This window comes from Suncus etruscus, chromosome 8, assembly GCF_024139225.1.
Source record: "Suncus etruscus isolate mSunEtr1 chromosome 8, mSunEtr1.pri.cur, whole genome shotgun sequence".
In the NCBI taxonomy this organism is placed as follows: domain Eukaryota; kingdom Metazoa; phylum Chordata; class Mammalia; order Eulipotyphla; family Soricidae; genus Suncus; species Suncus etruscus.
The window spans coordinates 61,380,795-61,406,092 of record NC_064855.1 but is presented as its reverse complement, the minus strand read 5'-3'; the positions used below and the strand labels follow the sequence as shown (position 1 = coordinate 61,406,092).

Below are 25,298 nucleotides of genomic sequence, written 5' to 3'. Positions count from 1 at the left end.
TCACAGATGGTTGGATAAAACCACAATTCTCCAGAAAGTCTACCATTCAAAAATCTCTCAAAGGGGTATTTTGTGGACCAAACCCTTGGGTGATTCTAATGCCATTTGATGGGTTTATATCAAAGAGAGACCCCCGACTTTTAAGAAGTTTTCATGGGTTAAAAAGTCATCTTATAGGAGCCGGAGAGATAGCATGCAGGTAGGGCATTTGGATGGTGGTTCGAATCCCAGCTTCCCATCTGGTCTCCCAAGCCTGCCAGGAGTGATTTCTGAGCGGAGCCAGGAGTAACCCCTGAGCGCCGCAGGGTGTGACCCTAAAGTCAAAAACAAAAACAAAAAGTCATCTTTTTTTAAAAAATAATTTTTTAATTTAAGTAACATGATCATAGCTGGGTTATAGTCATAACCAGAACACCCCCCTTCACCAGTGTAACATTACCCCTCCCCCCTTCCCATCCCCTGCCTGTATTCGAGACAGGCATTCTACTACAGTTATTTGTTTTTAAGTTCAGTAAGTTGTATTTTTTTTTCCTTAAAAGATAAGAGTAAAAAAATATAGTAAAGGTGTGATAGTGGCAATCGCCGTTGTTTGCATAGGTCCAGAAAAATGGAGAAAATGGAAAAAAAATCCTTGGCTTGATTACAAAAAGGCCTCACCCCGAAGTTTATTGGCATAAGACCGACTCTGGGTTCCAGGCATACCAGTCCATCAAAACAGAGTCATTCTCCGTGGTCCTGGTGAAACTTTTTCACACTTTAGCTATTGTTGGTATCAGATTCTTATATTTAAAGACTCTGGATTCTGTGCATTTCTTTCATCGATGTCAGGCTGATGTGGAGCATCCTCTAGTTTCAGCATACCATTAAATGCGGAGGGATCTGCCCTGCATGCAGACTGTTGCTGAGTCGCCTGGGTGTTGGGAGCACTCTTTGGAGTAAGTCAATGCCAAAGCAGTGGTAGGTCTTCTCTGGTAGAGGCTTGGATCCTGGTAATGTTAAAGACAATTGTGGTTGTTTCCATAGATGGTATCCATTGTTTAGGTGTGTGTGGGTGATGCCCATTCTTCTGAGACCTGAGCCAAATCATTATGTCAATGTTCAGGGTAAAAGGCCTAATTACATTACCAAATTTGTGTTCCCATCTCTATTAGATAAGAACTTGTTTGTGGGCCCGGAGAGATAGCAAAGCGGCGTTTGCCTTGCAAACAGCCGATCCAGGACCAAAAGGTGGTTGGTTCAAATCCCGGTGTCCCATATGGTCCCCCATGCCTGCCAGGAGCTATTTCTGAGCAGACAGCCAGGAGTAACCCCTGAGCACTGCCGGGTGTGACCCAAAAACAAAAAAAAAAAAAAAAAAAGAACTTGTTTGCATATGTATTATTTTCCCATTTTAATGTGCCTATGCAAAAGAGAAGCAATGCCACAAGATATTGTTGGTGCATCTGGGGGCCGACGAATAAAGTCCAACATTCCCTGTAACTTGTTTCAAACTTGAAATCTATAGAGATACTCTTCTACCAGTATTGCTTATAAAACAAATCTCAAAAGGGGGGAAAAATCAAACAATCAAATAACAAGCCCAGTGGGCAAAATTGTCACTATAGGAGGATGTTCGAAAAGAGTTATAGATGTTAAGGGAATACATCTGAGATATACAAAGGAGATACACGTGTCCCTTTTATGTTTTAGAAATAGTCAAAAGGGAGGGGGATGTTTCCAAGACACCACTTTGGTCTGTGGTTTGGACAAGCGAAGAGCAAATGGAGCCAAGTCCTTCCCTTGTTGCCTGCTAAAGCTTCTGGCTCCCTGAGAGACATTTGCTTCCTAATTGCTGGAAGTTGAAAGTTCACCAGTCCCCTCTCAGCCCCTTGCAGGAACAAGAAAACCTGGGGTCTCTTTTAAATTGCACCTCTCCGGAACCCACTTGCTGAGCAGGTGTCCAGGAATAACCCTGGGGACGGGGGAGGAAGGAGAAGGCTGTGGAAGGCAGCCGAGGCTGCAACTTCACCTTATCTTGGCCAAAAAGCCTACAGCATGGAACCTTGCTGTGACGTGTTGCCTGCTGAAGCTTCAGATTCCAACCAAAAAATTAATGTGAAAGATATGTAATCCACCTTGGCCAAAACAAAAATCATTAGTACAGAAAAATGGTTAAATGTGGGGTAACAAGAGATGGGAGTGAGGGAGTAAAGGAATAAAACGAGCTCCTGGACATCTTTCAGATTATGACAAGCACCAGTTTGATGCTCAGGGGTTACTCCTGGCTATGCACTCAGAAATCGCTCCTGGCTTAGGGGAACCATATGGGACGCCAGGGGATCGAACCGCGGTCCGTCCTATGCTAGCGCTTGCAAGGCAGACACCTCACCTCTAGCACCACCTTCCTGGCCCCCCCAAAAAGTCATCTTTTATGCTGGAAAATATGGAACTCTGTTTGAGGACCTCAAACAATCAATAATATGGGGCCGGAGAGATAGCATGAAGGTAAGGCATTTGCCTTTCATGCAGAAGGTCATTGGTTCGAATCCCACCGTCCCATATGGTCCCCTGAGCATGCCAGAAGTGATTTCTGAGCATGGAGCCAGGAGTAACCCCTGAGCGATACCAGGTGTGACCCAGAAACAAAAACAAAAAAAAATCAATAATGTTTGCATGTTAGATGAAATAATAACCATCTAATGGTTTTTTGTTTGTTTTGGTTTTGGGGTCATACCCAGCAGCACTCAGGGGTTACTCCTGGCTCTACACTCAGAAATCGCTCCTGGCAGGCTCAGGGGGCCATATGGGATGCCAAGATTTGAACCACCGTCCTTCTGCATGCAGAGCAAACACCTTACCTCCATGCTATCTCTCTAGCCCCTCCATCTAATGTGTTAACAAACCATCTAATGAGGGGCCGGGAAGGTGGCGCTAGAGGTAAGGTGTCTGCCTTGCAAGCGCTAGCATAGGATGGACCGTGGTTCGATCCCCCGGCGTCCCATATGGTCCCCCCAAGCCAGGGGCGATTTCTGAGCGCATAGCCAGGAATAACTCCTGAGCGTCAAACGGGTGTGGCCCAAAAACCAAAAAAAAAAAAAAAAACCAAAAAAACAAAAAAAAAAATCTAATGTGATAACGAACATCTATGTTGTTTGTTATATAAATCAAACAAAAGTCTCTTGTCAGATCTCAAAAAGGAGGTGTCTGTTAGCAGCCAACCAAAATCCCAACAAGAGAGGTTAGAAACAGGGTTTAATTAAGAAAGAGGCAAAGTAGGGAGGCCAAGGGTCTTAAAGCCACTCCCCTAGGTCGAGAGAGGGAGAGAGAGGGCCAAAGTTGAAATCAGGGCAAGAGATGGGCATCTGGTAACTGACATCTTCACCCTTAAAGGGACATTAGCCCACTTATGGCTGACCAGGGGCCAAAAGACTATTTCCTTATAGGTGTTTACCACCAATTCTATTTTTTTTGTTTTGTTTTGTTTTTGGCCACACCCAGTGATGTTCGGGGGTTACTCCTGGCTATGCGCTCAGAAATCGCTCCTAGCCTGGGGGACCATGTGGGATGCTGGGGGATCCAGTCTGTCCTGCGTCATCCACTTGTAAGGCAAACGCCCTACCGCTGCGCCATTGCTCAGGCTCCTACCATCACTTCTTTTCAAAGTAATGGCACTGCAGCTTAAAACTTATATCATACCTTTGCTCTTTGCTTCACTTCAGCTCTCTTGTGTTTCCTGTCTTAAGTTCAAGGCAGTAGATTTAAGAACTATTTGATTCTGCTGCAGAAGAAAGCTTTTTTATTTTATTTTATTTTTTATTTTTGTTTTTTGGGTTACACCCTGCAGGCTCTTGGGTTGCTCCTGGCTCTACACTCATACATCATTCCTGGCAGGCTCAGTGGACCAATGGGATTGTGGGATTCGAACCACCATCCTTTTGCATGTAAGGCAAACACTCTACCTCCATGGTATCTCTCTGGCCCCTGAAGAAAGCTTTCTTAATTAAGACTTTTTTAAGGGGTGAGGGAGGCTCACCAGGCTGTTCTCAGTGTTTTCTCCTGTCTCTGTTCTCAGGGATCACTTCTGGGGATGCAGAACCATAGGTAGTGCCAGGAATCAAACTGGGGTCGATCCACCCTTCTCCCTTTTTAAATTTTTAATAGTTTTGGGGTTATACCCGAAGGGTTACTCCTGGATCTGTACTGAGAAAATCACTCCTAGCAGGCTCAGGGGACCATATGGGATGCGGAGGATTGAATCCTGGTCTGTCCCAGGTCAGCTGCATACAAGGCAAACAACCCTGCTGCTGTGCTATAGGCCCCCACTTTTTTATTTTGGGCCACACACAGTGATGCTCAGAAGTTACTCCTGGCTAAGCGCTCAGAAATCGTTCCTGGCTTGGAGGATCATATGGGACACCAGGAATCGAACGAAGGTCTGTCCTGGTCAGCTGCATGCAAGGCAAATAGCCTACCACTGCGCCCTCACTCTGGCCCCATCCCACCCCTTTCTAAAGAAGGAATGATCTTTCATTCTCTCTATCATGTTCTCCTCTCACTCAGCTTATTCAAAACCTGTGTATCAAAAAAACCAAGGGAATGAGTAGGCAGAGAAATGCTTACAAGAGCATTTTTTTTATACCTTTTTTTTTTATTTTTAATTATGAGAACAAGGATGCAAAGAAAGAGGACAAGGTAAAGTTACAGTGGAAGGACAATACATAACATAATTCTCAGAAGTCCCCTTGCTGATATCCCAACTTTGAAATTTCATCCAAAGAACATTAAGATTGTAACACACTATAATATTTCTTAACAGCACACAAGGCAATCTAAAGCCATAAAACTTACATAACTCCTTAAACATTACAGGCATAGCATTTTTTTTTCATTTCCATATTCATGCATATTAGCTTAAGTTAACCTCAAATCTTAACTGGGTTCTTTTTAAGGATTAGAGTCAAAGGAGCACAGCAAAAATGGTGTTAGAGTGGCAATTGTTGTTTGCATAGGCCCACCAAAATATGAGGGACATGGAAAGAAATAACCTTGGCCTAAATACAAAAAGACCAGACCCCTGAAGGTTCCTGGCACAAGACCAACTCTAGGCTCCAGGCAAGCTAGATCGTCCAATCCAAGACATTGTCTGTAGTGCCAACATACTTATATTTTTCACACAGTCTCTGTTGTTGGTATCAAGCTTCTGTATTTAAGATCCTGGAATCTGTATGTCCAACATTGAAGTCAGGATGTGGAGCGTCCTCTGGTTTCACCTCACAGTCAAAGTGCAACGCAGGGAGCCCTGTCCTGTAAGCAGGTCGTTGTTGTTGTTAAGTCTTCTCAGTGTTAATGGAAGTCTCTTTTGAGCAGGACAATGTCTGAGCAGTGTAGAGTCTTCCTTGGTAGAGGATTGCTTCCAGGTGATGCTATAGACCAGCCTGGATGTTTTGTGGATGGCTTCCCTGGTTCAGGGAAATGCCCTTTCTTCTGAGGTCTGTGCCAGGTCGTTATGTCAATGTTCAGGGTGTAAGGTCCCTTTGCACTATGAGATTTGTCTGTACCAATCTCTATTAGATAGGATCTTATTTATATGTATAGTATTTTCCCATTTTAATGTGCCTATGCAAAAAAGGAGCAAAGCCACATGGTGTTCTTGGCCCATAAGGGGGTGATAAGAACAATTATGGTTCAATCATAAGCATTAATCTGGGGGACTCTTTCTCTAAGATTCCTTGTTAAACAGCTCAAAAAGAGAAGATGAAAAGCGGTTAGAATCGTCACTATATAAGACAACATTTAGTAAGAATTATAGCTGTCAGAGAAAAAACACAAAATATTCTAAAGAAATGCGTGTCCATTTTATGTATCTTGAAACAGTTTGGGGTTGTTACACACAATACACGTCTTTGGTCTGTGATAAGGCTTGTACACTATTGATTAAAAAGAGTAATGTAGATTAGAGATGTTTTGGGGTGATAGAGAATAAAGGAATAAAAAAGAGCTTTGGAGCGATGTGGAAAAGGGCACGATACAAAATAAAGATTCTGGATACGTAAAACGTAACATAACAGTAAGGAATACTCTTAATATATGAAGTACGCGCGGGGGCGCTAGCCCCCGAGCGGTTCTGTAGTTTTGGGATGCATAGGGCGGGATTTCTCCCCCCCTCCCCCCAGGGCCCGATTAACCAGGCGTGGCCCTGAAGACCCACCAGGTTTGGGGGGACCTTGGCCCCCTGGACTAGGAGTTCAGCCCAGGGGACCTGTGGCTAGCTGTCCTGCCCAGAGCCCCCAACATACCAGTCAAAGACACCCAGAAATCCTGGCATGTGGAGTGGTCTGAGCCCAGCTGTGCCTCTGTAGTTTTGGGATGCATAGGGCGGGATTTCTCCCCCCCTCCCCCCAGGGCCCGATTAACCAGGCGTGGCCCTGAAGACCCACCAGGTTTGGGGGGACCTTGGCCCCCTGGACTAGGAGTTCAGCCCAGGGGACCTGTGGCTAGCTGTCCTGCCCAGAGCCCCCAACATACCAGTCAAAGACACCCAGAAATCCTGGCATGTGGAGTGGTCTGAGCCCAGCTGTGCCTCTGTAGTTTTGGGATGCATAGGGCGGGATTTCTCCCCCCCTCCCCCCAGGGCCCGATTAACCAGGCGTGGCCCTGAAGACCCACCAGGTTTGGGGGGACCTTGGCCCCCTGGACTAGGAGTTCAGCCCAGGGGACCTGTGGCTAGCTGTCCTGCCCAGAGCCCCCAACATACCAGTCAAAGACACCCAGAAATCCTGGCATGTGGAGTGGTCTGAGCCCAGCTGTGCCTCTGTAGTTTTGGGATGCATAGGGCGGGATTTCTCCCCCCCTCCCCCCAGGGCCCGATTAACCAGGCGTGGCCCTGAAGACCCACCAGGTTTGGGGGGACCTTGGCCCCCTGGACTAGGAGTTCAGCCCAGGGGACCTGTGGCTAGCTGTCCTGCCCCTTACAAGAGCATTTTATCTCTCCTGCAGACCACAGCAATTACTGCTTAAGAGGTGTTTTCAGAATGAATAGTCTGCAAAGAAACTGAAACTCTGGTTCTTGTCAACTAGGAAAGAAATGAGGTTAATGAGTCATGTTGGCAACAGAGTTTAGAAAAGTGAACCTGCCATCCCCTGCATCAATCTTAGAATGTAAGCAAGCCTGACAATTGTCATCAGGTCATGGTCCCCACACTCTTTGTCATTGTAGTGGTGACTTTTTCTGGAGGGATTTTGTTTGTTTTGTTTTGGAGCCACAGTCAGTGATTCTCAGGGGTTACTTCTGACTCTGTGCTCAGGAATTACTCCTGTCAATGCTCAGGAGACCATATGGCAGGGGTCTCAAACTCAATTTACTTAGGAGCCACAGGAGGCAAAGTCGGGGTGAGGCAGGGCTGCATAAGGGATTTCACAAAAAAAAAAGTCCTCAAACATCATTATTAACAGTTTTAATTATTTCTTCTGAACATGAATAGAACATTGAGTGAAGATCATGAACAGTTCTTCTGAACATGGCATCTTTTGCCTATTCCCTGCTGCCAGAGACTTGACAGCACTTCTCACAAATCTGAACCACATTTGGCTTTAGAGAGGAAGCAGTTGAGACCCTCAGTATGGCTTGAAGATGATCATCATTAAGTCTAGACCTGTACTTTGACTTATTGAAGTTCAATGTGGAGAATAACTTTTCACACAAATATGTGCTCCCAAAAAGGAACATGGTGCACTTGAACATTCGGGAAAGCTCAGGGAAGCTGGGGGGCAATTCTCTAAAAAATTGCCCATGCATGTCTGCTTTTCCACTGAACTTGGCTTTGAAATCAGAGTTGCATTGCAGGTCAATGAGCTCCATTTGAAGCACAGGAGGGGCATCTTGCACATCAAAGGAAAAGGGGTCCACAAAAATTTGGAAAGTGGCTCTCTGCTCTGTGAAATCTGCAAATCTGTGATCAAATTCCTTCTCTAGCTTAAAAATAGCATTAATATATTTCTCACCACTGAACGGCATGCCTGCATCCACAAGTTCCTTGCATGCTGGGAAATGGCAAAGGTTTGTCTGAGAGAGCTGGGATTTCCATAACACAAGTTTTGTGGAGAATGCTCTCACGTTGTCATAGACAGCACTGATAAGCTGCCCCGGGCCTTGTAACATCTTGTTTAGTATGTTCAGCTTATGTGTGATGTCAACAAGAAAAGCTAAGTCCAGGAGCCATTTGTGATCACTCAACTCAGAAACAGCATTCCCATCCTTCTCCATGAAGGCTTTCTTCTCTCAACTCAAAAACTCTTTTCAGGACATTTCCCCTGCTGAGCCAACCTCGGTGAAATAAGAGCACATCTCCACATTCTGACTCCATTTCCTCTAAAAAAGCATGGAACCTCCTGTGCTTTAAGCCCCTGGATCTGATTTGGTTGATGCATTTCACAACAACAGACATCACATTATCACACGGCAGGCATTTACTGCAAAGGGTCTGCTGATGGATAATGCAGTGAAGAGCAATGGCCTTCTCTACACCCTCCTCTTCAAGTTTTTTTTTGAACAAGTGCCACCAGTCCATTTTACTCCATATCATCGATGGCACTCCATCAGTTACTATTCCAACAAACCTCTTCCATGGCAAACCTGCATTCTCTTTTTATTTTTATTTTTATTTTTATTTATTTATTTATTTATTTATTTATTTGGTTTTTGGGCTACACCCGGTAACGCTCAGGGGTTACTCCTGGCTATGTGCTCAGAAGTTGCTCCTGGCTTGGGGGACCATATGGGACACCAGGGGATCGAACCGCGGTCCGTCCAAGGCTAGCGCAGACAAGGCAGGCACCTTACCTTTAGCGCCACTGCCCGGCCCCAAACCTGCATTCTCAATGGCATCACACAGATGCCGAAATATCTCAGCGGTAGTCTGGCCATGCATTGGAATTATTGTGAGCAGCTCCTCTGTCAATTCAAAATTGCAATCAACACCACGGACATAAATTGTGAGCTGCGCAGTGTCTGTTATATCTGCGTCCTCGTCAAGAGCAACTGAGTATGCATCAAAACATTTGGCTTTCTCACACAGTTGATGATAAATGTCACTTAACATGTCAGAAATGCGCTCTGCCACAGTGTTGGCAGAAAGGCTGATTTTGCTAAACTGACGTTTCTTTTCCAGACAGATAATACTTGCAGCCTGTAACATGCATTTTTTTTTCCGGCCAAACCCGTTTGATGCTCAGGGGTTACTCCTGGCTAAGCACTCAGAAATTGCCCATGGCTCGGGGGAACCATATGGGACTCCAGGGGATCGAACCAAGGTCCTTCTTTTCCTAGCACTTGCAAGGCAGACACCTTACCTCTAGCGCCACCTCACTGGCCCCAATATGCATTTTTTTTAACAAACTCTCCTTCTGTGAATGGTTTCCCTGCCTTAGCAATCATCTCACTAACCAAGTCACTAGCTTTGACTGATGCAACATTCTCTTTGGTTGCTTTCTTGAAGAAATCTTGTTGCCTCATTAGACATGCTTTAAGACTGGCAACCCACTTGGCTCTCTCATTTCCTTGATATTTTGCACATTCCTCAGCATGTTGAGTTGAATAATGGCATTTCAAGTTATATTCCTTGTGCAAATCAGACATGTGGGGATGCCCCTGTGCTCAACAAAGAAATACTGTGTCTCCCACTTTTCCTGAAATTGTCTGTGCTCGTCATCAATCTTTCTCTTCACTGCAGGCTTTGATGAAGTCATGATGAAGGTATAACAAAATCTAATTCTGTAATAAACTTCCCCTCCTTCTCTCCCTTAGGCCTCCGATAACGCAAGGGACAGCAGGCAGGAGCAGCAGAAATGACATCTGTGCTAGGCGCAAAGTATTTGTGATTATTCGCTTCTGGAATATTCGCAATAAAAATTGCATTAGTAAGAAAAAAAATCGCATTAAAGATTTGCATACCCTGGGCCCGGAGAGATAGCACAGCGGCGTTTGCCTTGCAAGCAGCCTATCCAGGACCAAAGGTGGTTGGTTCGAAACCCGGCGTCCCATATGTGCCTGCCAGGAGCTATTTCTGAGCAGACAGCCAGGAGTAACCCCTGAGCACCGCCGGGTGTGGCCCAAAAACAAACAAACAAACCAAAAAAAAAAAAAAAAGATTTGCATACCCCGAATAGAACTATTTGGGGTATGCGAATGTTTAATACGATTTTTTTCTCACTAATGCGATTTTTTTGCGATTATTCGGTAAGCAAACAATCGCAAATACTGCAATATTTGAAGGCTGGCCACGGGCCACAAAATGTTGTATGGAGGGCCGCAAATGGCCCATGGGCTGCGAGTTTGAGACCCCTGCCATATGGGATGCAGAGGATTGAACCCGGGTCAGCTGCATTCAAGGTGAGCACTCTACCACTCTCTACACTCCATTCTTGAAGTTTTTCAGTTCAATTTTCAGAAATACATACACATACTTGCACAGATAGCAGTATTATTCAGATCCCTTCTTCAAAATGGGCCAACTAAAAGTTGAGTTTATAGATCTGAATCATGATAACTCCTTGGCAAGAAGCATCACAGGTTCAGCTGACAGTTCTTGGTCAATGATAATTGCAGAAACCACAAGGTTGTAGACAGACAGACATGCAGACAAACAGAAATAGGCTGAGAGACAGGCTTAAACTGGAGGTAGAGTGGAGATCTCAGGAAAGCTCTAGATCTTATCTGTCTGGATTGACATGATTTCCCTAACAAATCAGGGAAATTCATTAAGCCAACTTTGGTTCCTTCTTTATTTATCCTCACCCTCATAAACTTTGTTTAGACTTTGGAATTCCCAATATAAGGGTTCAAAATAAACATATTGGGGTTCAGAAATAAGCATTCAGAAACATTAATAACAATGCTTAAGTATATTACCTTACTAAAGACAGTTATGTTAACGGCCTAAGAGAGTACAGTAGGCAGGATGCTGGCTTCATGTGCAGGTAACACAGGTTAGATCTGCTGAATCTACCAGGAGTGATTTGCTTGCCTTGCTCCCTCCCTCCCTCCCTCCCTCCTTCCCTCCTTTCCATCCTTCATTCCTTCCTTCCTTGAACAACCAGGTATTTCCCCACCCCTGCTGCTGCAAAAATAAAATATGGTTGTTTATAGCACATTCAGATAGATAGATCAAGGTTCAGAAATTAAGCTCATCAAATTGAAAAGATTTGGAAGACCAAAAAAAGACTGTGGCATTTAGAGAAACAGTTCCTTTTTGGAATAAGGACCACCTAAGATAAATGACAACTAATTCAAAAATGATAATTAAAATACAACTGTGCTTCACATTGGTAGCTATAGAAATGAAATAAATTATTTCTACCACCACACAGGAAAAACAGGTTTGGTGGTACTATTGTAAAATAGATACACAGATAGGTCTAAGTTTTTCATTGTACATGCCACAAAAATTCCATGAGCTTTAGACTGAAATTATACTCTGTATTATGAGATTCTAGAAAGATAGCAGCCCCTCAAGCTTATCTTTCTTTTCATATTCTATATTGTTGTCAAAGATGTTGGTAAAATAAATGAGGAGTGAGATCGGTAGGCATGATCTACTAGAAGTGCCTGGGAGGTGCAGGCAAGCCAGCAAAACTGTAGTTAATCATTAAATTCTAGTTAAGTTCTAGCCTGAATTTAACTTGAGCCTGAGAATACTTAGTGTACCAATTTTGGCAGAGATTAAACATAAGAGGGTAGAGACATGGATCAGTGGCAACACACTGGCTGTGGGTCAGGCCCTACCTCTACAAAAGAAAAACAAACATGGGGCTGGAGAGATAGTACAGTAGGGTCTTTGCCTTGCATGAATCCGATCCAGGATGGAAGGTGGTTTGAATCCCCCAGCATCCCATATAGTCCCCCGTGCCTGCCAGGAGAGATTTCTGAATGCAGAACCAGGAGTAGCCCCTGAGCGCTTCTGGGTGTGACCAAAAACAAAACAAACAAACAAACAAACAAATAAAACTAAGACCCAAGGTTAAACACAAGAACAAAAAAATACAACCTAATAGTGTGCCTCTATTTTAAATGTTTTTAGATGCAGAAGCAAACTAAAAATCCACAGTTGACGAAATGCCACAATAATGTTGAATAACATTTAACTCTTGGTGGGAATGTGGGGAGAAAGGAACTCTCATTCTACTGCTGGTGGGAATGTTGTCAGGTCCAGCCTTTATGAAAAACAATATGGAGATTCCTCAAAAAAACTGGACATTGAGTTCCTATATGATCCAGCAATACCATTCTTAGGGATATAATACCCTAAGAACAAACACAACACAAAAATGCCTTCTGTGCATCTATATTGTTTCACTATTTACAATAGCCATAATCTGCGAACAATCCAGATGCCCAACAACAGATGAGTGGTTAAAGAAATTATGGTACATAACACAATGGAATACTATGTAGCCATCAGGAAAAATGAAGTCATGAAAATTTTCTATACATGGATGGCCATGGGAACTATTATGCTGAGTGAAATAAGTCAGAGGGAGAGAAATAGACACAGAATAGTCTCACTCATCTGTGGGATTTAAGAACAATAAAAGACATTATTGTAATAACACCCAGAGAAAATAGAGATGAGGGCTGGAGGGACCTACCCATAATATAAAGCTTGCTACAAAGAGTGGTGAGTGCAGTTAGAGAAATAACTACACTGGGGCCGGGCGGTGGCACTGGAGGTAAGGTGCCTGCCTTACCTGCGCTAGCCTAGGAGACGGACCGCAGTTCGATCCCCCGGCGTCCCATATGGTCCCCCAAGCCAGGAGCGACTTCTGAGCGCATAGCCAGGAGTAACCCCTGAGCGTCACCGGGTGTGGCCCAAAAACCAAAAAAAAAAAAAAAAAAAGAAATAACTACACTAATAACTATCATGTCAATGGTAGTGAGTGAGTGAGAGAAGTAGAATGTCTCTCTTAAATGCAGAAAGGGGATGGGGCATTAGTGGTGGGAATGTTGCACTGGTGAAGGGGGTATTCACCCCATATAGTCTCCCAAGACATGCCAGGAGTGATCCCTGAGCAAAGAGCCAAGAGTAAGCCCTGAGGAGTGCTAGGGATAGCCCCCAAAACAAAATAAATATATAAGTAAATTAAAATGCTTCATTCCCAACTACTCTCTGAGCAAAAACCTTGAAACACATTATCCTCTGAAACAAGAATCATGAATCAATAAAACAAAAGCCAGAGGAAATTATTCCCAGTCTTAGAATTCTAAACCTGAACCTATCAATTAAATGCAAGGGTAGAATAAAGGATTTTGGAGTTGTTTACAGTATCTAAGTTGCTCTCCCTAAATTCTCTGAAAGATCTTATGGCCATTATACCCTAAAGTAACTTTTTCTCAGGAATGTTTCCATCAGACTGACAGAGAAAGATGTTACCTAAAAACAAGATCACAAGAGACTGGAAGGGAGCATTCAGTAGACATCTGTGAGGGAGAGAGGGAAGGAAGGGTGAAAGGAAGGATGGAAGGAAAGAAAGAAGGAAGGATAGAAGGAGGAAGGAAGGAAGGAAGGAAGGAAGGAAGGAAGGAAGGAAGGAAGGAAGGAAGGAAGGAAGGAAGGAAGGAAGGAAGGAAGGAAGGAAGGAAGGAAGGAAGGAAGGAAGGAAGGAAGGAAGCCACAGGTTTCCCATAGGTGCTACCCCCACTCCGAAAAAATTGTTTCCATCAAGAGGCAAACTTGACTGCAGGACCTGGAACAGCCCTTCCAAATCAAAGGTCCAAGCCAAAGGCAGCAGTCTCTGGGATTGCAGTAAAATTTTGGAATTTCCTCACAATTTGGGTATGGAGAATTATCGGCATGACTGCTGTGCTGCAGTGCCTAGCAGGAGCATACCAAATTAGATGGGAAAGGAGCATAAAAAACAACTAAGTAAAGAAAAACTAGCAATAGCTTATTAAGCTCTCAGACAATGACTTTAATGACTCCATTGTGAGAAGTAGCAACGTTTACAAATTTTCTTTTGGTGGCGTATTTTTGTAAAATTCCATTAGCAGGTTTGTTGTAGCAGCAATATAAAAGCAATGATCTGGTGTCCACTAAGGGTACAGACTTGTGGTGCTCGCTTCAGCAGCAAATATACTAAAATTGGAATGATACAGAGAAGATTAGCATGGCCCCTCGGCAAGGGTGCAGATTTGTGGAGAGGTATTGGGAAATTAGGGACAATGATGGAAGGAAGTTAACATTGCAGGTGGAACTGGTGTTGGAATATGGATTGCCTGAAACAACTGTACTATTAACAACTTTGTAAAGCACAATGTTCAAATAAAGTTTAAAATAAGTGAAATGTTTTACTTTGCATACTCTGGTTTTCAGATTTGTAAAAGGAGTATGCTAAACAGATAAGATCTAAGTTCCCTTAAAATCTGAGTTTATTTAAACTGAGTTTATTGAACATCATAAATGCATTTTTATGAAGCAGCCCATAGCTGCTTCATAAATGAATGTTCCATTTTAAGTGGGTCTCATTTTTTTGTTTGTTTGTTTTTGAGTCAGACCCGGCAGCACTCAGGGGTCACTCCTGGCTCCACACTTAGAAATCGCTCCTGGCAGGCTCAGGGGACCATATGGGATGTCGGGATTCGAACCACCATCCTTCTGCATGAAAGGCAAACGCCTTACCTCCATGCTATCTCTCCAGCACCACTTGGTCTAATTTTTAAACAAATACTGATCTCATTTTTTTTTTTACCAAGATTAAGAATATAAAATTATTTGGGGCCAGAGCAATAGCACAGCAAGTAGGGCATTTACTTTACACAGGCTGACCCAGGTTTGATTCTCAGCATCCCATATGGTCCCGAGTCTGCCAGAAGTAATTTTTGAGTGCAGAGCCAAGAGTAAGTCCCTGAATGCCACCAGGTGTGGCCCACAAACAAACAAATAAGATACAAAGGAATATAAAATGAATCAGTCTAAATGATAGAAAGTTCTGGACAGTATTAAATGATCCACTGCATTTTGGGGGTTGGAGATTTGTACATATGCTGCTGTAGTGAGACTGGGTGGGGAGGGCATTAGGTCACACCTGGTTTTACTTAGGGTTTATTCCTGGCTCTGTGAGCATTCATTGTCATGGTTAGAAGCCCATGTGTGGTATCAGAGATTAAACCAAGGTCAACTGCATGCAAAGCAAGTGCCTTAATCCCTGTACTATCTCTAGCCCTCCACTGGTTTTCAATGGTCAACTGTAATCATTAAATTATCAGCGACTAAAAAAAATAAATAAATAAAAATTATCAGCGACTTTAAAATACATGCAAAAATACATACAAATAATTTCAAAAAGGTAGGGTCAGAGAGATAGAGCAGTGGATAAGGTGCCTGCCATAAGGTCCCCCTAGCATCTTATGGCAGTGATTAGAGTGCAGAGCCAGAAGTAACCCCAGAGCATCGCTGGACATCGCCCAGGACAACCTGAACAGCAAATAATCAGCTGATTTCAAATGTCAGTAAAGCCAAAATCTGAGAAACCTTTATGTTTGTTATAAATAAAATATAAAACTCTAGGAAAAATAGTATAATCACTCTAGACCAGGGGTCCTCAAACTTTTTAAACAGGGGGCCAGTTCACTGTCCTTCAGACTGTTGGAGGGCCAGATTATAGTAAAAACAAAAATTATGAACAAATTTCTATGCACACTGCATATATCTTATTTAGAAGTGAAAAAACAAAATGGGAATAAATACAATATGTGGCCATAGTTTGAAGACCCCTGTGACTATCAGGAAAGGATTTTACAGTATAACATTCAGCTAGAATATTCAATTGCTCTCAATATTAAACTTGTACATTATTGGGCTGGAGGGATAGCACAGCGGTAGGGCATTTGTCTTACACTCTGACCTAGGAGGGACCCTGGTTTGATCTCCGGCATCCCATATGATCCCCTGAGCCTACCAGGAGTGATTTCTGAGTGCAAAGCCAGGTGTAACCCCTGAGTGCTGTCGGGTGTGACCCAAAAACCCAAATAAATAAATAAATAAATTACATGATCAACTCTAGAATACCAAGTTTTTTTTTCACTTCACTGTTAATGACATATCTATTAACCTTCTCAATACACAATGTTATAAACTTTGACAGTAAACATTAAATTTCCTGTTTAAAAATATTCAAAGCAAATTATACTATTTCTACTTTAAGCAAAAAGTATAGCATAGGATTTGGCACATTTTCAAGAGCTTAGTCAACAGTACCACATATCTAAATGTTGGACAGAGTGAACAGAGAAAGTTTCATTCCAGAGTTACTAATTCCTAATCACCTTTGAATCCTTTTCTTAGGGTGCTGAGAGGCCAACATAGATTCTAAGCCTTGTTCAGAACACTGCATATCAGGTTCCAGTACAACTGGTAGATCACCAGACTACCAATCAGAAAAAGTTAGAAAACCCACAGAATCTGACCCTATAAACTCTCCTCAGTAACCAGAAGTAGATTACTCAGGTTAGAGCAGCTAGTTTTATTTGTTTGTTTTTACTAATTTTTACTAATTGTTTGTTTTACCTATTTTAAGACTCCAAGTATTAATGTTAATTCTGCCTATTTGAAACACAAGTACTTGCTATTAAAATCCCTTTCTATTTATATAATTTAATATAGCTAACATAAATAAATCAAACTATTTCAGGAATATTAACTATGAAATGAAAGCACTACACTGATGCTTAAATCTAAAAAGCAATAACAACAGCCTTAGTAAGATAGCATATTGGGCTCTTAAGACATAATCAAGAACTAAGAAGTTGGTGTTTACTACCATATGCTTTGATCAAATACTGATTGCTATTGTTGGTCTCAATGAATAGTTCATGCATAAAATGAAGATTTATGAGTAAAGGGTACATTTTCAGGTTTTGTTTGTAGGCCACACAGGGCTTATTTCTAATAGTACTCGGGGAGACCATATGGGATGCTGGGGATCAAACCCAGGTTGGCCAGGAACAAGGCAAGTGCCCCACTCACTGTACTATCGCTCCAACCTAGAAAAGGGTATATTTTCAAACTCAATAAGTAGCTGAGGAGCTGGAGCAGTGGCGCAAAGAGAGGGCATTTATCTTGCACGCGACTGGCCTAGAATGGACGGCGGTTCGATTCCCTAGCGTCCCATATGGTTCCCCAAGCCAGGAGCAGTATTTGAGTGCATAGCCAGGAGTAACACCTGACCGTTACAGGGAGTGGCCCCAAAACAAAAATAAAACAGAAAAAAAAAGTAGCTGAGAAAAAAGAAAGTAGCTGAGGAAAGAATCTCCTCACAGGAAAATTGACTAGAAGAAAAATTTTTCAGTAACAGCACTCAAAGCAATTCATGTGTGCCTGGGTATTTGACAGGACAGGCCCCTCCATATAGCATATTCTATTGTCACTTCGCAGGAAATAAATGCTATATTTTTTAATTATGGATTTAGTAATTGCTATTATTCTCTCCAAACTGGAAAATCAAGGAGGACACTGTAAGTACCAATTCTGGTTTTGCAGGCTAAGACTGAAGTCTCTTGTGGGCTCATATCTCTGCTATTTACTTGCAGGCCCTACCTCCAGCTCTCTCCTTCTCGAAGGCCCTTTCTCCAAGACTCACTGGACTACTTGCCCTCTTTGGTGCTTCCAGTGTCCCAGAGTACACGCAATGAGGTAGATAAAGGTCATCAGAACCAACTGGCAGTCCTAACAAGACAGAGGACAGGGCACTGCCTCAAATTTGGATGGGCCTGAAGACTGCATTTTTAACAAGTGCCCAGGTGATGCACCTGCTACAGGCCCAGGGCTTTCTCCCTAAGATCATTCCTTCATCCTTGATTGCAGGCCCATAGCTTTGATGGGGTCAAAACCAGGGAGCATCTCACCTTCTCACAATCCTTGCCCCCAGGATCAGTGAGTTGTCATGTGATCAACAGGTATGTGGCAATCTCTATTTTGTTCCAAGCACTCTTAGAAGCACTAGATTCAACAGCTTTAAAATTTTTATACATACATAGAACTTTTTTTCCCTAAAACTACATAGCAAAATATGAATAGTGTTGATGTGACAAGTTGTCCAGAATAAAAACAGAATTGCCATGACCATTTTAACAAGTGCTGTCATGAATATAATAATTTTTCCTTTTTTAACCAGTTCTTCTCATGTGCATATTTCTCATTTCTGGTATCCTCTGCCCTCCCACCAATACCCAATACATAAATCTATAAACTGACAATAGATTAGTTTTTTGGGTGGAGATCTTACAAAATATTTGATTGATTTAGAAAATATTTGATGTAACTGACATATTTAGAAAAATAACAAATCTAAGCATGGTAATTAATATGTAAAATAAGTTGGGAGGAAGAATCTTGGGATTTTCTAATAAATATTAAAGCATAAACATGGTTTTCAAACTAGGCTTAATTTTCTCTAAAGATATCTCTTCCTACTCCTTTTCCTTTTCATATATCTTATATATTTCATATTAAAATGTTCACAGTAGTTACCCAGTGTCAGGTGTGATGACTCTGAAACCTCAGCAAATAGAACACAGGCTGCTGTAAAAGCAGGGACTACAATTCACATTTAGATTGTCTGTGTACAATTCTGAGAAACCTGTGAGGTTGCAGGTGAAGCCATGTGATTCCATGGAAAGGAAGAAGACAAATCAGAAACAAACTTGGTTGCCTCTGTGCAGCCAGGGATGTGAATCCTCAGGATGTCTGTCCCAGACCTGTGAGCTGGGGTCCTCTGCAACTCTCGCTTAAATCTAGAAAAATACAAAACATGGACCTTTATCTCTCTAATAATTTTCTTTTCTTTTGTTTGTTTGTTTTTGAACCACACCTGGTACTACTCGGGTTATTTCTGGATTTGCACTCAGGGATCACTTCTGGTGGCCTCAGGGTAACCAGAAATGGTGCTGGGGATAGAACTCAGGTCAACTACATGCAAGGCAAGCACCCTACCTGATCCAACTCAAGAAACTATTTGGTTGACCTGGGTTCTATCCTCAGCACCCTTTCTGGTAACCCTAGTCCAATATATCACTGTAATTTCTACACATAAAAAGACTTAAGAAAAATTAATGAGGGGCCGGAGAGATAGCATGGAGGTGGGGTGTTTGCCTTGCATGCAGACGGTCGGTGGTTCAAATCCCAGCATCCCATATGGTCCCCCGAGCCTGCCAGGAGCAATTTCTGAGCATAGAGCCAGGAGTGACCCCTGAGCACTGCTGGGTGTGACCCCCCCAAAAAATTAATGAGCCATTCTAAAGATATACTTTTTTCTTTTTCTTTTTGGTGGGGTGTTGGGACACACTGGTGAGGTTCAAAGGTTACCCCTGGCTCCACATTCAGAAATTAATACTTAAATAAATCTAAAAAAAAAAAAGAAGAAAAAAGAAATTACTCCTGGCAGGTTAGGAGACTATATGGGATCTCTGGTTAGCTGCATGAAGGCAAGTGCCCTACTCGCTGTGCTATCAACTGTGGTTCCCCCAAATATACTTTTAAAAGGGAGAGCATGCTATCCAACATCATTTTTTTTTTTTTTTTGGTTTTTGGGCCACACCCAGCGGTGCCCAGGGGTTACTCCTGGCTGTCTGCTCAGAAATAGCTCCTGGCAGGCACGGGGGACCATATGGGACACTGGGATTCGAACCAACCACCTTTGGTCCTGGATCGGCTGCTTGCAAGGCAAACACCGCTGTGCTATCTCTCCAGGCCCCCAACATCATTTTTATGATTTAATCTTAACTAGCTAAATTCTGGTTATTAAAAGCTTTTGGTATAAATGTGAATTTTTGGTGAGCTATACTTGCACTGAAAAATGGACAGTTTATCATTTGATTCCCTGTTATGTTTTACTAACTGCCATTCTCCCAATACAAATGAATTAATCTCTTAAATGCTGTATAACTATGGGCTGAGATGTAACTTCTAGTAAATCTTTATCAAAATGATTACTATAAATCAAAATGATTACTATAAATCTAAGACAAGCAGAAATAAATCCCAATTGACAATTAAATGGACCTCACTAAATAACACCTTATTTAGTGTAATAAAAGGACACAGTACTATTTTCTGGGAGACATAAATAAATCTAAAATAAAAATATTTTCATTTAAAATTCATATGCTAGTCATAAATTAACTCCTTTAAATTTTTTGTCAACAGAAGTCCATTCTTATTTTCTGAGTTCACAAGGCTGCAAATTCTTGAGGCCTTCATTGCAATTTAGACAGAACTTCTTAGTGGTTTCCAAGACATAGCTTCTTATACTGGTGCTGCTCTTCATCCGGAAGAATGGGTCTCAACACACCATCTAGTTTTTGAGCAGAATTAAATGTTAGGGAAATTTGACTTAAAACACATGGGTACTTGTTAAAGTCACTTAAATTTATGTTAAAAATAATTATCATGGGGGCCAGAGAGATAGCATAGAGGTAAGGCCTTTCATGCAGGAGGTCATCGGTTCGAATCCTGACGTCCCATATGGTCCCCCGTGCCTGCCAGGACCAATTTCTGAGCCTGGAGCCAGGAATAACCCCTGAGCACTGCCGGGTGTGACCCAAAAACCACACACACAAAAAAAATTATTATGGCCGGAGAGATGGCACAGCGGTGTTTGTCTTGCAAGCAGCCGATCCAGGACCTAAGCTGGTTGGTTTGAATCTCGGTGTCCCTATGGTCCCCTGTGCCTGCCAGAAGCTATTTCTGAGCAGATAGCCAGGAGTAACCCCTGAGCACTGCCAGGTGTGGCCCAAACCCCTCCCCCCAAAAAATTATCATGTTAAAAAAAGAATTTCTATTTTATCTTAGAATTCTTAACTGTTGAGGAATAGATTCTAGAAGACTCAAGAAATATAGTATCTGATCTTTAGAAAAAAGTTTGAGGGACTGGAGAGAAAATACAGTGGGCAGAGTGCTTGCCTTGCTTGTGGCTGACCCAGGTTTGATTCCTAGCACCCCATATGGTTCCCTGACCCAGAGCCAGGTGTAAGCCATGCACACTTTCAAATGTGGCCCCCAAGCAAAACAAAAAACAAAAAACAAAACCTCAAACTAGTAACTTATTTATATGGCTGGGTTTTTTGGAGGGGGGCCTAGTGGTGCTTAGGGGTCTCGGATCACTCCCAGAAACACTGCCTGTGGTGTAGGCTTAACACTTTGGTGCTCAGGCCCAGCTGCCCAGTGATCTCTGGCTGACAGTGCTGGGGTCCTGCAGGTCTGGTGGTAGTCAGGGAATGAAGTCCAGGATCAAACTTAGGGCTTACAACATGGATGCATATGCTTCAGCCCCTTGAGGCATTTCTGCAGTTCCTGTGCTGACTATTAATTTTTCTATTAACCAGACTTTTCCGACCAATCTGAGTAAATATGGTATTAGTCTAAAAAGAATGGATATAGCTTTATAATTTAGCCTTAGGTGCTTATGAATTATACATACTTTTTCTAACTACCCAATATGCTTTTGTTTTGATATATAGAAAACAATATTAATTTCATACAAATTAAATTTACAAATTCATCTTGCATATAATTATTTATATGAAACTTAAAACTATAAGATTCATTAATAACCACCACTTTCCACTGTACTCAGCATACAGTTTATCCACAAATGTTTGTGAAAAATAAAAAGGAAAGACAAAAAAAAGGAAAAGCAAAAACCTAATTTACAAATCAATCTGCTCTATCTAAGGTCAAAACAATTTCCAGCACTGATTATTAAGTCACATGTATTCTTTCTTCTCAGCACCAAAGTTAACCTCAAAAGAAAACTTGTAAATACTTACTCTCTTTGCTTTCAGGATCATTTTGTTCAGGGGAACATGCTTTTGATGGATTCATCTGCCACTGAAAAAGGGCACAAACATTTTATTTATTTATTTTTGGTTTGGGGGTCAGATCTCAGGTGACTCCTGGCTCTTCATTCAGGAATTACTCCTGGTGGGCTCGGAGCAACAATATGGGATGCTGAGAATCGAACCTGGGTCTGTTGTGTGTAAGGTAAGCTCTATCACTCCAGCCACTTTATTTATATTTTTAACAAGGCCTAATAAATAGCATTTCATCGCCCTGATTTAAAATGTTAAAACAGCCTTTTAAAATGTCACCTTGTAGGGCAGAAGTGGTAGTACAGTGCATAGGGTGCTTTTCCTGCATGCAGCCGACCCAGGTTCGATTCGGCATCTCATATGATTCCCCCCAAGCACCACCAGGAATGACCAGTACAGAGGAAAAACCAGAACCAGGAATAACCTGTAATCATCACCAGATGTGCCCCCCTCACACATAATAATAATAATAATAATAACTACAACAATAATAATATGACTTAAAGGAGAAAAGTCCACATGTGTCAAATGGATAGAATGAGTTTTTCAGTGAAATGACCTGAAGTAACATTTGTTCTGGAAAGGACAACACCCTGCATGGACCTCACTGGCCATGACCCTTCCAGCACACTCTCTCTCTAATCCCATTCTGAATTACTTGCCTCAAGGTTAGGGGGAATACTTCAAAGAGAAACAAAATTAATTGCAGTTTACTTGAATCTTATAAACAAGTATAAATGTATATACATATATATCTTTGAATCACATACTGTGTATTATTCACTGATATAAAGCTGTCTAATCATGACTGAAATTAAACCATAAGCCAGGACTTTTCATACGCATTATTGGTATTGTTAAAGCTAGGCGTTTCCATAACTGGTAGTTTACATATTTTTAAGGGAGGAGGGGGACATATCCAGTGGTGCTCAAGAGCTGTTTTGGATCTGTACTCAGGAGTGGGACTCAGGGGACATTATGTGGTTCCAGGGATTTGAAACAGAGCTGTGGCCTATAAAGTCACATGCAAGGCAAGTGCCTCACCTCTTGTTCTTTCTCGGCTCCATTCACGTGCATAATATTTTGCATAATATTTTGGGCGTGGTGAGTATTGGGAGAGTGGAGGATTTCCCCATTTGAAGGAGAAAGGACAAAAGCCATGCTCCTGGGGAGGGCAGGGAAGGAGTGTTGGCACAATAAATGTTCTCATCTCCTATCTCTGTCTGAGGGGCCTTCACTCCCTCTGTTCTCAGTCTTTAGCTTTTCTTGCCTTGTAATATATTTTTCTGATTTCTTCATTGCCTTTATAATTGAAAACATACTAAAATCCACCAATACACAAGATATCTTAGAATTTATTTAGCCCATTAGTCACTAGACCATTTAAGTGAAGATAATTTGAAAAACCTGCTTCTTTCTACTCTTCAGGATGAGACAGAACACAAAAACAAAACTGGAGGTTTCCCTTCTATTTAATAAAATGTAAACTCATTTTACATTTCCCCATATCTTTCTTTTCAGTGTTTAACTTTTTTTTGTTTTGAGGCTACACCCAGCTGTGCTTCTGACTCTGTGCTTATGGATCACTCCTGGTGGACCTTGGCAAAACATATGTGGTGCTGGAGATCAAATCCTAGGCAGCTTCGTGCAAGGCAAGTTCCTTACCTATTGTACTATCCCTCCAGCCTCTAGGTAAATATTAAAAAAAACTAAATATAAAAAAAAGAAGAGTAACAGTTGCAGGGGTCTCAAACTCAATTTACCTGGGGGCCACAGGAGGCAAAGTCGGGGTGATCCTTGAGTGCAAAGTCAGTAGTAAGCCTTGAACATTGGGGGGTGTGACCCAAACAACTAAAACAAAACAAAACAAGATTCCTCTAAGGCATGGCCACAAAATGTTGTACGTAGGGCCACGAACGGCTCGCTGCTGCGAGTTTGAGACCCCTGGTTTAGAGGTTCCATGGCACATTTTGCGTTAAAATAAAATCTCTTTTTATTTTTTCTAAATTTTCACTTCAGAAATGTGGCAAACATGCATACAAATATGCCTGAGCATAGAAATAGAAATAAGTGTGTCCCTCTCTCTCTCTCTCTCTCTCTCTCTCTCTCTCTCTCTCTCTCTCTCTCTATATATATATATATATATATATATATATATGTTTGTGGTTTTTTTTTTTTTTTTTGGGTCACACCCAGCTTTGCTCAGGAGTTACTCCTGTCTCTATGCTTAGAAATCGCTCCTGGCAGGCTCGGGGGATCATATGGGATGCCAGGATTTGAACCACCGTTGTTCTGTGTCTAAGGCAAATGCCTTACCGCTGTGCTATCTCTCTGGCCTTGTGTCCCTATATTTTTGTTGTTGTTTGTGGCCACACTTGGCAGCACTCAGGGGTTACTCTTGGCTCTGCATATAGAAGTGACTCCTGACAGGCTAGGGGGATCATCTGGGATGCTGAGGATTGAACCCCAGTAGGCTGTGTGCAAGGCAACACCCTACCCACTGTGCTATCACTCCAGCTCATGTTTCTATCTTTTGAGTAATCACAAATTATTTCAACTCTTTTTACCACTCCAACTGGAAGGTTCAAATTTAGAACAAGGACTAGTCATATACATTATGAGTATTTATAAAGCTAAGTGTTGGGGGCAGAGCAATAGCACAGTGGTAGGGCATTTGTGCAGCAGACCCAGGACAGACCCAGGTTCAACCCCTGGCATCCCATCTGGCTCCAAAAACCTGCCAGGAGCAATTTCTGAGCAAAGAGCCAGGAGTAATCCCTGAGTGCTGACGGATGTGCCCCCCAATAAATAAATATAAAGCTAAGTGTTTCTATAAGAAGGCCAAAAAATGGGCCTGGATTTTCTTTTATTAGCCACCAGATGTCTCCAAAGAGCCCAAAAATTCAGATCTGTAAGGTCCGCACAACTCTAGTAGAAATGCAGATTTCTAAAGCAGCCACCCTAAGTTAAATATTTGCAATTAGTTAATGATTTACACATAAAGATAACTAAATGATGTGTAATTTGCAGAGTTCTTTGGAAAGGTGGGAGTCACTAACATAGTATGAATAGAAAGTATACTTTGTGCATCTACTTACTGTAAATTTACTAACACCCTCAAGTTCCCCAAATCTCATGTATGAGATGTCTGCCTTCTTTCTTCCAACATCCACATCTCCTGCATAAATTTGTTTGATCCCAGCGCCTTTAATCAAAGGCACACATTCATCACAGGGACACTTGGTCACAAAAATCATACTTCTTTCTTCTGGTTTAATTTCTTGACACCTATGAAAGATGCATAAAATATTATGGAGGTAGTTTCAAAAAGGGTTTTATAGTTTAGATAAGTCTTTAAATGCTAAATTCAGCTATTTTAAAAGTTAAGAATATTATGAACAATAACTATAATTCTGATTCTTATTGGGTTTGTGAACTTTAAAACCATATAAACATGTAGAAT

At 42.0% G+C, this 25,298-nt stretch overlaps 1 protein-coding gene and 1 pseudogene across 1 annotated transcript in view; one reads left to right on the top strand and one right to left on the bottom strand.

Moving 5' to 3' along the window:
• Positions 1-14,085: 14,085 nt before the first annotated feature.
• Positions 14,086-14,186, top strand: LOC126017159 (uncharacterized; annotated as a pseudogene).
• Positions 14,187-20,022: 5,836 nt separating this feature from the next.
• Positions 20,023-25,298, bottom strand: part of CDADC1 (cytidine and dCMP deaminase domain containing 1) — a 52,681-nt gene continuing 47,405 nt past the window's right edge. The window contains exons 8-10 of the mRNA XM_049778792.1: positions 24,934-25,123; positions 21,794-21,854; positions 20,023-20,319 (exon numbers count right to left, since the gene is read on the bottom strand). Coding sequence (XP_049634749.1) covers positions 20,246-20,319; positions 21,794-21,854; positions 24,934-25,123 — 325 coding nt within the window. The 3' untranslated portion in view covers positions 20,023-20,245. The remainder of the gene's footprint in view (positions 20,320-21,793; positions 21,855-24,933; positions 25,124-25,298) is intronic.